Source organism: Coregonus lavaretus, assembly GCF_964263955.1.
Source record: "Coregonus lavaretus genome assembly, chromosome: 15".
Taxonomy (NCBI): domain Eukaryota; kingdom Metazoa; phylum Chordata; class Actinopteri; order Salmoniformes; family Salmonidae; genus Coregonus; species Coregonus lavaretus.
The window spans coordinates 814,060-829,455 of record NC_140002.1 but is presented as its reverse complement, the minus strand read 5'-3'; the positions used below and the strand labels follow the sequence as shown (position 1 = coordinate 829,455).

The following is a 15,396-nucleotide window of genomic DNA, read 5'->3' as shown; positions in this document are numbered from 1 at the left end:
CGCAGGATGTGTGTGTTCTTCTGATCCAGTGTCTCCTCTCTCATCATGGCTCCTGTCAGCTTCACTATAACAGGAGTTGCTAGTAGGACAGGCTCATATATGAGTCATATTTCATGAAAAATGAATTGAATTATTCAATCAGCTTTGTAATATTCATATAGTGTTCGGTCTGCCTCATATACGGATCATTGATTCTGTTGTCATTATAAAACACCTATTCAGTAGCAGCTAGGTCAAGTCTCTGATTCTGCTGAGATCCATTTAGAAACAGCAACATATCCATGGCCTTTTTAAAGGACTTCACTGTCTGCCTGAGTGAAAAACCCAACCAGGTTACCGTGGCAACCAGTGTTGGCCCCCAGCTGATGATGTCAGTGTGTGTTTTGAAACACAGAGAGAGAGAGAGGACGGCCTACAATGATCTCGGTTTGCATCCAGCCTGATTATAGACTGACTGGTACAGGCCACAGCCAGGCAGGGTGGAGGGAGTGGTGGGCACTGGAGTGTGTGTGTGTGTGTGTGTGTGTGTGTGTGTGTGTGTGTGTGTGTGTGTGTGTGTGGTGTGGTGTGTGTGTGTGTGTGTGAGTGATGTGGTGTGGTGTGGTGTGTGTAGTAGTGATGGGGGGGAAGAAATCTATACAGTAGAGTATTGCAATATTATTTTGGACAATATTATATTGATTCTATGACTCCAAGTATCGTATTATTTATTTTTGGTAGTTAGCGTTAGCTAGCGCTAGTCGGCTGTACCTGCGCCAAAACTCCTGTATTTTTCCTTCTCTAGCTTGTCCTCCATCTTCTTTTTAAATGGTGAGCCAACATGTTTTCAGCACTTTTATTTCCATGACTGATCAAAACTAGTTTTCTCATGGCTCTCTCTCTTGTCCCCCTGTCTATTTACTTTGTTCCTATTCATAGTGTTTACTAGTTCTTATCGTTGTTGAATAGTCGAGAAGGAATCTGCAAGTGAGCATTTAGTTGGACAGTGTATACCATGTGTATCCTGTACATACGACTAATAAAACTTGAAACTTTTGCAGCAGACGCGGTGACCATCTAGGATGGTTTGCTAACACGACTGGGATTATGCCTTTGGTTTCTGAACAACGAAAGAAAGTTGAAAACCAATAGACCAGGAGAGAAATGGCATATGAGGAAGTATCTCATAGGTGGCGCGTCCAATAGGCTAGGGAAGTAAATTGAAATAAATGTGCCAAAAAAGTATATAATTACATTTACGTAATTTAGCAGACGCTCTTATCCAGAGCGACTTACATACATTATTTTTTTTATTTTTCATACCCCCCCATGGGAATTGAACCCACAACCCTGGCGTTGCAAACGCCATGCTCTACCAACTGAGCTACATCCCAGGAGAATTAGCCTTCTCCTGTCTATACATAAATAAATAAAATCATTCAAAATACTTCACCAGAAAGCATGATTTAGCCACAGAGGATTTATTTTTATAGCTGTGGATTGTGTCAAATCAAAAGCGTGTAGGTCCTTGTCTATCTGGGAAGCCCGCAATTTGGGCAGCGCGCGTGGCGATAGGCCTAGCTGATTATTGAGTTGCGGCTGTCAGTGAAAAGCATCTCAAAATATGGGTGTAGATAATGTGTCAATAGGATCATTTAAAATGTTGTGACAAGAAGGGGAAGGTTGTGTGGCGAAGATATAGGATATATAAGATATAGGATATATAAAATATAGGATATAGAAGATATAGGATATAGAAGATATTATATAGAAGATATAAGATATAGAAGATAGAATATATAGGATATAGAAGATACAAGATATAGAAGATTAGGATATAGGAGGTATAGGATATAGAAGATATTATATAGAAGATACAGGATATAGAAGATAGAAGATATAGGATATATAAGATAGAAGATATAGGATATATATATAATGTCTCTCTCCAGAGTGGCTCAGCTGTCTCCCGCCAATTCTTGCGAATTGATTGTGTGAATTGTTTACCCTTTTTATTGTTTCTTTTGGATCAATTCCCCATTGCATATGTAATGGTCACAGAGCCGATGTGGAAGGGAGAGGAGCAGTCTGAATACTAACCACCAGCCCTGAGCCTTCGTACCTAGCCTGACAGACAGCCTGCAACGCCTTCTGTCACCATGACCATCTAGAGGGCAACACCAACAGACCACAAACACATGGTCTGTGTCCCAAATGGCACCCTATTCCCTATATAGGCTTCCCCATAGGCTCTGGTCAAAAGTAGTGCACTATCTAGGGGATAGGGTGCCACTTGGGGTATAACCAACCACAAACTACTAGCTACACCACTCTGCTAGATGGGAAAAGAGGGGGCTACCACACCCACCACTCTACTAAAAGAGGGGCTCCAGCATCCAACTAATAGGCCTCCTAGGAAACAATGACAGGATGTGGATGGGCTCCAACACCACTAGATATCAGTACAAAGACCATGCTGCTGCTAAGCTAATTCTGCCTGGGCTGGGCCGGGCTGTAGCCGGGCTGCATCTGACTAGACTGGACTGGAGCCGGGCTGCATCTGGGTGATTTAATGGGTGATTTACTCACTGACTGACCGTCTGTGTCCATTACAGATGGAATTGCTAGAAGCGGGTCTTTTTTTTTGCATACCATCAAGCAGCAATCACATCTGCCTTAATAGAAAACGGCTAGTGCTGGCCTCATTGGGGGGGTAATGGAGTGTTTAGAATATACTTAATATTCAGGTAGCAGTGGGACTGTGACAGACATCCATTCCTGTAGTCGGTGCGTCCATCCATCTATCCATCCATCCATCGTCTTTGACAGGGATGGCAGCGAGAGAGAGGACCATCGTTCATTTCTACATCCGTGTCAGCTCTGCCAATTCATCCCAACAAACTGAATTCTGAAAAATATAGTTCACACAGGAACATGTCATCTAAAATGGATGGCCAACCATAATGTCACAGGTATCTGTCTATCGGGCGGTTTTGGTTTTGGCCTAAACATTGTTGCTGTTTTTCTCCACCAGATCATCAGATGAGCCCTGTCAATAGCACATAGTTAATAGTCCAAATGGTGGCGCTGCTAGTTGGTATACAGTATGTGTGTTTTCAGCCAACAGCATCTGGTTCTTCTGGCGTCACCAATCTGCACTGAAATGTAAATGTACCAGTCCTTTAGAGAGCCAGGCTGGCCTGTCTGTGAAATACAGGAGGAGGACCACACAGGAGCATCAGCTGAAAGGACCTGTAGTCAAACAGCTGGTCATTACTGTTGATTTATAATACAGGCAGCATTAACTGAGCATTAGGCACCTACAGAGACTGGCATGGGGACACCACGCATGCCATCATCAACATGAGCCATAACCATGGAAACAAAGCCCTTCCTGAGGCATCTGAGGCGAAGCGCACAAATTGGGAGATTTCTGTTGTATCACAGTCTAAAATTGTATAAATGTGTGTTTTTGATTTACCCCGAAGATTTATTCCCTCGTCTGTCTGCAAATCAGTCCTGTTTCTTATTACATTGCGTTGTATTTCATCACATTACATTATGTTGTACTGATTATGTTCTCACTATCGATGTGATGGTTTCATTATGGTGGAGTGGTATTGTATATTAATGGGACCTCACTAATGTTCTTGTGGCTGAATGGAAGCAAGTCCCCGCAGCAATGTTCCAACATCTAGTGGAAAGCCTTCCCAGAAGAGTGGAAAAGGGGTGAATTGGTCTTCATAAAGAAAGGAGGTCCAAGGCTCTTCATATAATTAATTAAAATGTCTTTATTTGTATGGCATGTTCAATGGAAACAAAGTTTTAAAAACTCTGAAGTGTTTCGGCTGCATGGCCTTCGTCAGGGATTACACAAATATGTCAAACAAAATGAAGGAATTGAACAATATAGGTACAGCTTCATTTTTAGTCCCCATGGATGTGGAGTCTCTAGACACCACCATTGAAAATGAACAAGGTTTGGCAGCTATGCACACATCTTTGAGTACCCGGCCTGAGACTGAGATGGCTCCCACAGAATGAATTGTCTCACTGACTGAATGGACTCTTAATAATAACATCTTTGTCATCCAGGACGGTATCTTTAAAGAAGTCAATGAATGTGCAGTGGTATGCTGGTTTGTACTTTGGTAAATGGGAAAATGACTTCATTTTGGATCCTTCTAAAAAAAAAACGTGTTATTTGACCGGATTACAGTGGGGGAAAAAAGTATTTAGTCAGCCACCAATTGTGCAAGTTCTCCCACCTAAAAAGATGAGAGATTAATAATTTTCATCATAGGTACACGTCAACTATGACATGACAGACAAAATGAGATTTTTTTTCTCCAGAAAAAAAATAACTTATTTGGTGGAAAATAAGTATTTGGTCAATAACAAAACTTTCTCAATTCTTTGTTATATACACTTTGTTGGCAATGACACAGGTCAAACGTTTTCTGTAAGTCTTCACAAGGTTTTCACACACTGTTGCTGGTATTTTGGCCCATTCCTCCATGCAGATCTCCTCTAGAGCAGTGATGTTTTGGGGCTGTCGCTGGGCAACACGGACTTTCAACTCCCTCCAAAGATTTTCTATGGGGTTGAGATCTGGAGACTGGCTAGGCCACTCCAGGACCTTGAAATGCTTCTTACGAAGCCACTCCTTCGTTGCCTGGGCAGTGTGTTTGGGATCATTGTCATGCTGAAAGACCCAGCCACGTTTCATCTTCAATGCCCTTGCTGATGGAAGGAGGTTTTCACTCAAAATCTCACGATACATGGCCCCATTCATTCTTTCCTTTACACGGATCAGTTGTCCTGGTCCCTTTGCAGAAAAACAGCCCCAAAGCATGATGTTTCCACCCCCATGCTTCACAGTAGGTATGGTGTTCTTTGGATGCAACTCAGCATTCTTTGTCCTCCAAACACGACGAGTTGAGTTTTTACCCAAAAGTTATATTTTGGTTTCATCTGACCATATGCCATTGTCCCAATCCTCTTCTGGATCATCCAAATGCACTCTAGCAAACTTCAGATGGGCCTGGACATGTACTGGCTTAAGCAGGGGGACACGTCTGGCACTGCAGGATTTGAGTCCCTGGCTGCGTAGTGTGTTACTGATGGTAGGCTTTGTTACTTTGGTCCCAGCTCTCTGCAGGTCATTCACTAGGTCCCCCCGTGTGGTTCTGGGATTTTTGCTCACCGTTCTTGTGATCATTTTGACCCCACGGGGTGAGATCTTGCGTGGAGCCCCAGATCGAGGAAGATTATCAGTGGTCTTGTATGTCTTCCATTTCCTAATAATTGCTCCCACAGTTGATTTCTTCAAACCAAGCTGCTTACCTATTGCAGATTCAGTCTTCCCAGCCTGGTGCAGGTCTACAATTTAGTTTCTGGTGTCCTTTGACAGCTCTTTGGTCTTGGCCATAGTGTAGTTTGGAGTGTGACTGTTTGAGGTTGTGGACAGGTGTCTTTTATAGTGATAACAAGTTCAAACAGGTGCCATTAATACAGGTAACGAGTGGAGGACAGAGGAGCGTCTTAAAGAAGAATGTACAGGTCTGTGAGAGCCAGAAATCTTGCTTGTTTGTAGGTGACCAAATACTTATTTTCCACCATAATTTGCAAATAAATTCATTAAAAAATCATAAAATGTGATTTTCTGGATTTTTTTTCCTCAATTTGTCTGTCATAGTTGACGTGTATCTATGATGAAAATTGCAGGCCTCTCTCATCTTTTTAAGTGGGAGAACTTGCACAATTGGTGGCTGACTAAATACTTTTTTTCCCCACTGTATATGGTGGGGACGCTATATTGATGATGTTTGCCTGTTCTGGTCTGGCTCAGATTATGAACTTATTTCCTTCCACCAATACCTTAACAGCATTAACCCTAACATCAAACTAACTATGGAGTACAGCAAGGATAACATTCATTTTTGGACCTTGACATCAGTAAAAATGACAAAGATTGTTTGCACACATCGATCCTTAGGAAGGCTACAGATGGGGATACCATTCAGTCTTTAGGAAGGCTACAGATGGGGATACCATTCAGTCTTTAGGAAGGCTACAGATGGGGATACCATTCAGTCTTTAGGAAGGCTACAGATGGGGATACCATTCAGTCTTTAGGAAGGCTACAGATGGGGATACCATTCAGTATTTAGGAAGGCTACAGATGGGACTACCATTCAGTCTTTAGGAAGGCTACAGATGGGGATACCATTCAGTCTTTAGGAAGGCTACAGATGGGGTTACCATTCAGTCTTTAGGAAGGCTACAGATGGGGATACCATTCAGTCTTTAGGAAGGCTACAGATGGGACTACCATTCAGTCTTTAGGAAGGCTACAGATGGGGATACCATTCAGTCTTTAGGAAGGCTACAGATGGGGATACCATTCAGTCTTTAGGAAGGCTACAGATGGGGATACCATTCAGTCTTTAGGAAGGCTACAGATGGGGATACCATTCAGTCTTTAGGAAGGCTACAGATGGGACTACCATTCAGTCTTTAGGAAGGCTACAGATGGGGATACCATTCAGTCTTTAGGAAGGCTACAGATGGGGTACTATTCTGAGGGCAGACAGCTTCCACCCCAAAAGGCTAAAAGAGAATATTCCAAAGAGTCCGCAGAATTAGCGATCGGGAAACAGACCAGAGTGTCAAATCTGCTGAATTGGAGAATCTCTTCTTGAACCGGGGTTACAGCGCTCAGGTCCTTCAAGACCGCTTAGCGGAACACAAGTACGCCATATGGGTAGGCAATAAAGACTACCCAATGGCAAGGCGCTACAAGTCCTTACACCATGGCAACCCTGCCAAGGCACTACAAGTCCTTACACCATGGCAACCCTGCCAAGGCGCTACAAGTCCTTACACCATGGCAACCCTGCCAAGGCACTACAAGTCCTTACACCATGGCAACCCTGCCAAGGCACTACAAGTCCTTACACCATGGCAACCCTGCCAAGGCACTACAAGTCATTACACCATGGTGACCCTGCCAAGGCACTACAAGTCCTTACACCATGGCAACCCTGCCAAGGCACTACAAGTCATTACACCATGGTGACCCTGCCAAGGCACTACAAGTCCTTACACCATGGCAACCCTGCCAAGGCACTACAAGTCATTACACCATGGCAACCCTGCCAAGGCACTACAAGTCTTTACACCATGGCAACCCTGCCAAGACACTACAAGTCCTTACACCATGGCAACCCTGCCAAGGCACTACAAGTCCTTACACCATGGCAACCCTGCCAAAACACTACAAGTCCTTACACCATGGCAACCCTGCCAAGGCACTACAAGTCATTACACCATGGCGACCCTGCCAAGACACTACAAGTCCTTACACCATGGCAACCCTGCCAAGGCACTACAAGTCATTACACCATGGTGACCCTGCCAAGGCACTACAAGTCCTTACACCATGGCAACCCTGCCAAGGCACTACAAGTCATTACACCATGGCAACCCTGCCAAGGCACTACAAGTCCTTACACCATGGCAACCCTGCCAAGGCACTACAAGTCCTTACACCATGGCAACCCTGCCAAGGCACTACAAGTCCTTACACCATGGCAACCCTGCCAAGGCACTACAAGTCCTTACACCATGGCTACCCTGCCAAGGCACTACAAGTCATTACACCATGGCAACCCTGCCAAGGCACTACAAGTCCTTACACCATGGCAACCCTGCCAAGGCACTACAAGTCCTTACACCATGGCAACCCTGCCAAGGCACTACAAGTCTTTACACCATGGCAACCCTGCCAAGGCACTACAAGTCCTTACACCATGGCAACCCTGCCAAGGCACTACAAGTCCTTACACCATGGCAACCCTGCCAAGGCACTACAAGTCCTTACACCATGGCAACCCTGCCAAGGCACTACAAGTCCTTACACCATGGCAACCCTGCCAAGGCACTACAAGTCATTACACCATGGCTACCCTGCCAAGGCACTACAAGTCCTTACACCATGGTGACCCTGCCAAGGCACTACAAGTCCTTACACCATGGCAACCCTGCCAAGGCACTACAAGTCCTTACACCATGGTGACCCTGCCAAGACACTACAAGTCATTACACCATGGCAACCCTGCCAAGGCACTACAAGTCCTTACACCATGGCAACCCTGCCAAGGCACTACAAGTCATTACACCATGGCAACCCTGCCAAGGCACTACAAGTCCTTACACCATGGCAACCCTGCCAAGGCACTACAAGTCCTTACACCATGGCAACCCTGCCAAGACACTACAAGTCATTACACCATGGCAACCCTGCCAAGGCACTACAAGTCCTTACACCATGGCAACCCTGCCAAGGCACTACAAGTCCTTACACCATGGCAACCCTGCCAAGACACTACAAGTCCTTACACCATGGCAACCCTGCCAAGGCACTACAAGTCCTTACACCATGGCAACCCTGCCAAGACACTACAAGTCCTTACACCATGGTGACCCTGCCAAGGCACTACAAGTCCTTACACCATGGCAACCCTGCCAAGGCACTACAAGTCCTTACACCATGTTGACCCTGCCAAGGCACTACAAGTCCTTACACCATGTTGACCCTGCCTCCCTATCAGCTATGGGTATTGATCATGTTCCGGCCTCAGTTAGAAAAGGGGACCGTCTTAAACGGCTAAACCAAAGGGACCGTTTTGGGATTTACAAACTACAGGCCACTAAGTACCCTGGTTTAAATGAAGATATGGATTTCTCACCTTTCCTGTAGGGTGGTGAGAGGTCCCTTTGCTGCCATCTAGTGGACATATTGATCTATTGCCCTCAGCTATGTTTAGCCTGCTGTGGTCCATGTTTGATGTGATCTAGTGTACAATAAAATAGATGTCTCTCCTACTCTCACCACTTTGCCCAGTCATATTCAAGGTTAGAACTACTTTTCTAGGGTTTCTGATGCTTCTAGCCTTTATTTGTATTTTGATAACATATCTACAGTATTTCACTTTTTAATGTGTATTGTGTTGTTTACTAGGTGTTGTCCAATGAATTCTGTTACCACTCCCTCTTCAAATCAGGGTTGATTGGAAAATGCTGTTCAAAAGAGGACATTGTATTATCAGATCTTTGTACTCCCTGACGAAGGCCATGCAGCCGAAACACGTCAGAGTTTTAAAACTTTGTTTCCATTGAACATGTCATACAAATAAAGACATTTTAATTAATGATATGAAGAGCCTTGGTCCTCCTTTCTTTATGAAGACCAATTTACCCCTTTTACCCAAGAGCACCTTCTGTCTATTAAAACCTACTATTGTGTACCTTAGCATTACCTTCTGTCTACTAAAACCTACTATTGTGTACCTTAGCATTACCTTCTGTCTACTAAAACCTACTATTGTGTACCTTAGCATTACCTTCTGTCTATCAAAACCTACTATTGTGTACCTTAGCATTACCTTCTGTCTACCAAAACCTACTATTGTGTACCTTTGCATTACCTTCTGTCTATCAAAACCTACTATTGTGTACCTTAGCAGCGCCTCCCTTCCTTCTTTTTTAATCTAGTGGAAAGCCTTCCCAAAAGAGTGGAGGCTGTTATAGCAGCAAAGGGGGGACCAACTCCATATTAATGCCCATGATTTTCTCTCTCTCTCTCTCTCTCTCTCTCTCTCTCTCTCTCTCTCTCTCTCTCTCTCTCTCTCTCTCTCTCTCTCTCTCTCTCTTTCTCTCTGTGTCTCTCTCTCTCTCTCTCTCTCTCTCTCTCTCTCTCTCTCTCTCTCTCTCTCTCTCTCTCTGTCTCTCTGTCTCTCTCTCTGTCTCTTGTGTGTTTTCTGTGCTCACGCTCTGTCTCTCTCTCTCTTGATCTCCCTGTCTCGCTCTCTGTTTCTCTCTCTGTATCTCTCTGTCTCTCTTGTGTGTTTTCTGTGCTCTCTCTCTTTCTCTGTCTTTCTCTCTCACTCTTTCTCTGTCTTTCTCTCTCACTCTGTCTTGTGTATTTTCTGTGCTCTGTCTGATGGTAAACTCAGATAGCCCTCATTATTCAGCTACTGGGCTACAGTATAACACCCTCTCCTCTCCTAGCTGGTGTCAGTCGGGGTGAACAGTGTGTTGGACGAGGTCGGGGTGAACAGTGTGTTGGACGAGGTCGGGGTGAACAGTGTGTTGGACGAGGTGTTTGCCCAGGGGCTGCTGACTGACTGACTGACTGATTCAAGGACAAACACCCCTCTCACTTCCAGCTCCTCTGTCTGTCCCATCTGTCCATCTCTCTCTCTCCATCAGACCCTCTCCTCTGCCAGATCTGACTGCTCCCTCCATCTCTCTCTCTCTCCATCAGACTCTCTCCTCTGCCAGGTCTGACTGCTCCCTCCATCTCTCTCTCTCTCCATCAGACTCTCTCCTCTGCCAGATCTGACTGCTCCCTCCATCTCTCTCTCTCCATCAGACTCTCTCCTCTGCCAGATCTGACTGCTCCCTCCATCTCTCTCTCTCCATCAGACCCTCTCCTCTGCCAGATCTGACTGCTCCCTCCATCTCTCTCCCTCCATCTCTCTCTCTCCATCAGACTCTCTCCTCTGCCAGATCTGACTGCTCCCTCCATCTCTCTCTCTCTCCATCAGACCCTCTCCTCTGCTAGATCTGACTGCTCCCTCCATCTCTCTCCCTCCATCTCTCTCTCTCCATCAGACCCTCTCCTCTGCCAGATCTGACTGCTCCCTCCATCTCTCTCTCTCTCCATCAGACTCTCTCCTCTGCCAGGTCTGACTGCTCTCTCCATCTCTCTCTCTCCATCAGACCCTCTCCTCTGCCAGATCTGACTGCTCCCTCCATCTCTCTCTCTCTCCATCAGACCCTCTCCTCTGCCAGATCTGACTGCTCCCTCCATCTCTCTCTCTCCATCAGACCCTCTCCTCTGCCAGATCTGACTGCTCCCTCCATCTCTCTCTCTCCATCAGACTCTCTCCTCTGCCAGATCTGACTGCTCCCTCCATCTCTCTCTCTCCATCAGACTCTCTCCTCTGCCAGATCTGACTGCTCCCTCCATCTCTCTCTCTCCATCAGACTCTCTCCTCTGCCAGATCTGACTGCTCCCTCCATCTCTCTCTCTCCATCAGACTCTCTCCTCTGCCAGATCTGACTGCTCCCTCCACCCGTCAGAGCCTGGTTCCTCTCTAGGTTTCTGCCTTTCTGCCTTTCTAGGGAGTTTTTCCTAGCCACCGTGCTTCTACATCTGCATTGCTTGCTGTTTGGGGTTTTAGGCTGAGTTTCTGTATAGCACTTTGTGACATCTGCTGATGTAAAAAGGGCTTTATAAATAGATTGGATTGATTGATTGAATCAGGGATGATGTGGGGGGGGTTTTCTGCCAGCATACATTGAAGTGGATCTACTGTATCTGTACCTTTCAAGCTAATATTCCTATTTTCTCTTGCCGCATGGTGATGTCACAATGAAAGGCCACAACAGGCTGACATGTCAGGTGGTCTTTTCAAACAGCTCTTACACTAAAAGGGCATTATCATCATTTTCACAATTTAACAGTATTATTCCAACCTCATAGTGTGGAAATATATATAAAACACAGGAAAATCACATTTTTGACTGCACTGGGCCTTTTAAAAACTCCATAGTACACACAGACCAGGGGACCTCGTATTTGACCATGGAGACGTAGGGATGTCCATCCAACATGTTTCCTCCACATGGGAATTAAGAGCATGCCAGGGACCCCTTGTTCAACTGGCATTTACATAAGCAGAAGCTCATGATGGACCATAGTTTGTGTCTGAACTGGAACTGAAAGTCACCCCTCTAACCAGTGATGTGATGGTTACGTAGGTAGGTGAACACTGATCGCCGTTCACGGGTAGGTGTGTAAAGAGTGTTGACCCTCCACTACATAACAGTCCATCCAGCTCGCAGGTCTTCTGAGGCTCAGGGGATACAGAGCTTGTTTTATGTTGCGCCAAGGGCTTTATGATGATGAATAAGAGGAAGGGACAGGGGTGGATCAACCGATACATCCATAAAACTTCAGTCCCTGATTATGTCTTAGATGTATGGCAGACCAGCGGTAGTTAACATGGAAGGAGGATGGGAATGATAGTGTTGCTGTTTAGCTTTTCCAGTTGTTTTTGGTGATCTCTCTCTACTTCCTTCTCTCTGTAATCTGTCTTCTCACTACCATGCTGTGAGGACAGGTCTTTCCTTCTCTCTGTAATCTGTCTTCTCACTACCATGCTGTGAGGACAGGTCTTTCCTTCTCTCTGTCTTCTCACTACCATGCTGTGAGGACAGGTCTTTCCTTCTCTCTGTCTTCTCACTACCATGCTGTGAGGACAGGTCTTTCCTTCTCTCTGTCTTCTCACTACCATGCTGTGAGGACAGGTCTTTCCTTCTCTCTGTCTTCTCACTACCATGCTGTGAGGACAGGTCTTTCCTTCTCTCTGTCTTCTCACTACCATGCTGTGAGGACAGGTCTCTCCTTCTCTCTGTCTTCTCACTACCATGCTGTGAGGACAGGTCTTTCCTTCTCTCTGTCTTCTCACTACCATGCTGTGAGGACAGGTCTTTCCTTCTCTCTGTCTTCTCACTACCATGCTGTGAGGACAGGTCTGTTGTGTTCTATCTCTGTGTTCCAGAATGGCACTGACTATGGGTTCCTGGAGTTGATATGTTGTGTTCTATCTCTGTGTTCCAGAATGGCACTGACTATGGGTTCCTAGAGTTGATATGTTGTGTTCTATCTCTGTGTTCCAGAATGGCACTGACTATGGGTTCCTAGAGTTGATATGTTGTGTTCTATCTCTGTGTTCCAGAATGGCACTGACTATGGGTTCCTGGTGCGTCAGAACTCAGAGCTGCTGCGAGCTCTGGATGAGATGGAGAAGACCTGCACCCAGCTGAGAGAGGAGAACAGCCTGCTGGTAAAACACTGTTCACTCTATGGAGAGACTAAGACTGAACTAACTGGCTACAGGAGTTAGAGGCCTGGACTCTCTTTCAACAGCCGCTGAGTTTAGCACAGGTCAATGCCACGATGCTGAGACTCAGATCTTACACGTTAAGGCCAAGCACCACAGGCTGAAACGGCATCTACCTATCAATTTAGGGATTAGTTGGTATTTTTGTCCATTAATATTAGAAAATGTAGAAAACTTTTAATTTTTATTGCCGTTTTTGTGCATTTATCAGACTGCCATCAGTTGGCCTGATTTCAGATGTGTCCATGTAAACAAGATTATTAGGGAAATCGTTCTTCTTGCAAAGCATGTAAACATTTAAATCAAACTATTATATTAATCTGACTATCCACAATGTATTATTGTTTATTATAATATTGTCGTATTATTGTGTGCATACTGGCTGTGTTCCTATTGGTCAGTCACCGGGATCGGCTCGTTAACACGATAAAGGCAAAACATCTGGAACTGCTAGAATTTAGCCAGAGCCTATTTAATCAGCAGATATAGACCCTGTCACACTGAACGAACCAAGATGTCCGACAATCGTTTACGACTGAAGAATTTGCCCACAACCTGGACATTTTGTCGAAGACGTCAAAATCGTGGCATAAAACTGCTAAAATTGTACAGTCTGCAAAGGCCTTTAGATATATTCTCCAGACTTGCCCAGAGGGAATTGTTGATATGTTGTACATTTTTTATTCTAAATAACTTATTTGGGGGGAAAAATGCGCCAAAAATGTATTTAGTATTTCACAGATAGAAAGATTAAAAAAGTATTTATCCACAATCTTGCTCTGGACAAGTCCGGTCCTGCATGTCTTAACAAAATGAAACAGAAAATATTTACTTCAGCCAATGTTCAGAAAAATGAATTAGCATGGTATGCAAATATGTGCGCATATTTAATGAGGGATCACTTCATTTGCATATTTCAAAAAATACTTCTGAAATGTTTCTACAAAACAAGTAGCATATTTGTGTCTACATTCAACTGGTAAAAGTTGATTGTGATATGATTAAGAGGAACAAAAATCCCTAATAGGGTGTGGTGTATGTCAAACAAAAACCAATGATTGCAAACCATACAACTCTCTGCTCAAGGACTACTTTTAACAATTTCCACTGAACATTGTACAAAAAACACATTTACTTGAAGAAGAGTACAGATGCAAAGTTTGGTAACAGAATGACGGCACAAACAGCACAAACTGCCTTTCTGTTACCAAACTTTGAGCTGTTTTTGTAAAATGTTCTGTGGAAATAGAGTTGTATGGTTTGTTTAAATTTGTAATCACTGGTTTTTGTTAGACACACATTTTAAAGTGAAAGATCTGAATCTCAGCATCACTCTGTTACAGTGGAATTGCCCCACACAAGACCAAGTTCCAAGTGTCTTGAGAAAACGTTTCCAGGACCGTGGACTAGACTTAAAACCTGAACTAGCTTTTGTCCAGGGCCGTAGACTTAAACAGAACTATATTTTGTCCAGGGCCGTGGACTAGACTTAAAACCAGAACTATCTTTTGTCCAGGGCCGTGGACTAGACTTAAAACCAGAACTATCTTTTGTCCAGGGCCGTGGACTAGACTTGACCAGAACTAGCTTTTGTCCAGGGCCGTGGACTAGACTTAACCAGAACTAGCTTTTGTCCAGGGCCGTAGACTTAAAACCAGAACTATCTTGTGTCCAGGGCCGTGGACTAAACTTAACCAGAACTAGCTTTTGTCTTTGTCTTTTGAGCCCCTCTCTTCAGTTTCAGCTACTGTACTATGTTGGTCCTGTCCTCACAACACCTGTCCTGTCCTGTCCTGTCCTGTCCTGTCCTGTCCTGTCCTGTCCTGTCCTGTCCTGTCCTGTCCTGTCCTGTCCTGTCCTGGCTGTGTCAGTCAGAGCTGCAGGCCTGTGGAGGAGGGTTTTAATATATCTCTCTCACAAGATGTTGGTGTCACCTTAATTAGGGAGGACGGGCTCATGGTAATGGCTGGAGCGGAATTGGTGGAATGGTATCAGATACAACAAACACATGGTTTCCATGGATTCCAGGTGTTTGATGCCATTCCATTCGCTCCGTTCCAGCCATTATTATGAGTCGTCCTCCCCTCAGCAGCCTCCACTGACTCTATCCTTCTCTCTCGCTGTAGCGGAAGAGCAGCGCCCCAGAGACGGAGGAGAAGGTGAAGCGTCTGAGGAGGAAGAACATAGAGCTGGCTGTCATCGCTAAGAGGCTGGAGGAAAGGGCACACAAACTACAGGAGGCTAACCTCAAAGTGGTACACCTACTCTTTACAGATATAGTCTAGACTCTAGTGCCTTACTCTTTACAGATACAGTCTAGACTCTAGTGCCTTACTCTTTACAGATACAGTCTAGACTCTAGTGCCTTACTCTTTACAGATACAGTCTAGACTCTAGTGCCTTACTCTTTACAGATACAGTCTAGACTCTAGTGCCTTAC

The 15,396-nt window shown here is 44.9% G+C and overlaps 1 protein-coding gene across 1 annotated transcript in view; it reads left to right on the top strand.

Moving 5' to 3' along the window:
* Positions 1-15,396, top strand: part of tspoap1 (TSPO associated protein 1) — a gene marked incomplete at both ends in the record, with an annotated part of 178,869 nt that overhangs the window by 95,966 nt on the left and 67,507 nt on the right. The window contains 2 exons of the mRNA XM_084178264.1: positions 12,792-12,899; positions 15,083-15,211. Coding sequence (XP_084034390.1) covers positions 12,792-12,899; positions 15,083-15,211 — 237 coding nt within the window. The remainder of the gene's footprint in view (positions 1-12,791; positions 12,900-15,082; positions 15,212-15,396) is intronic.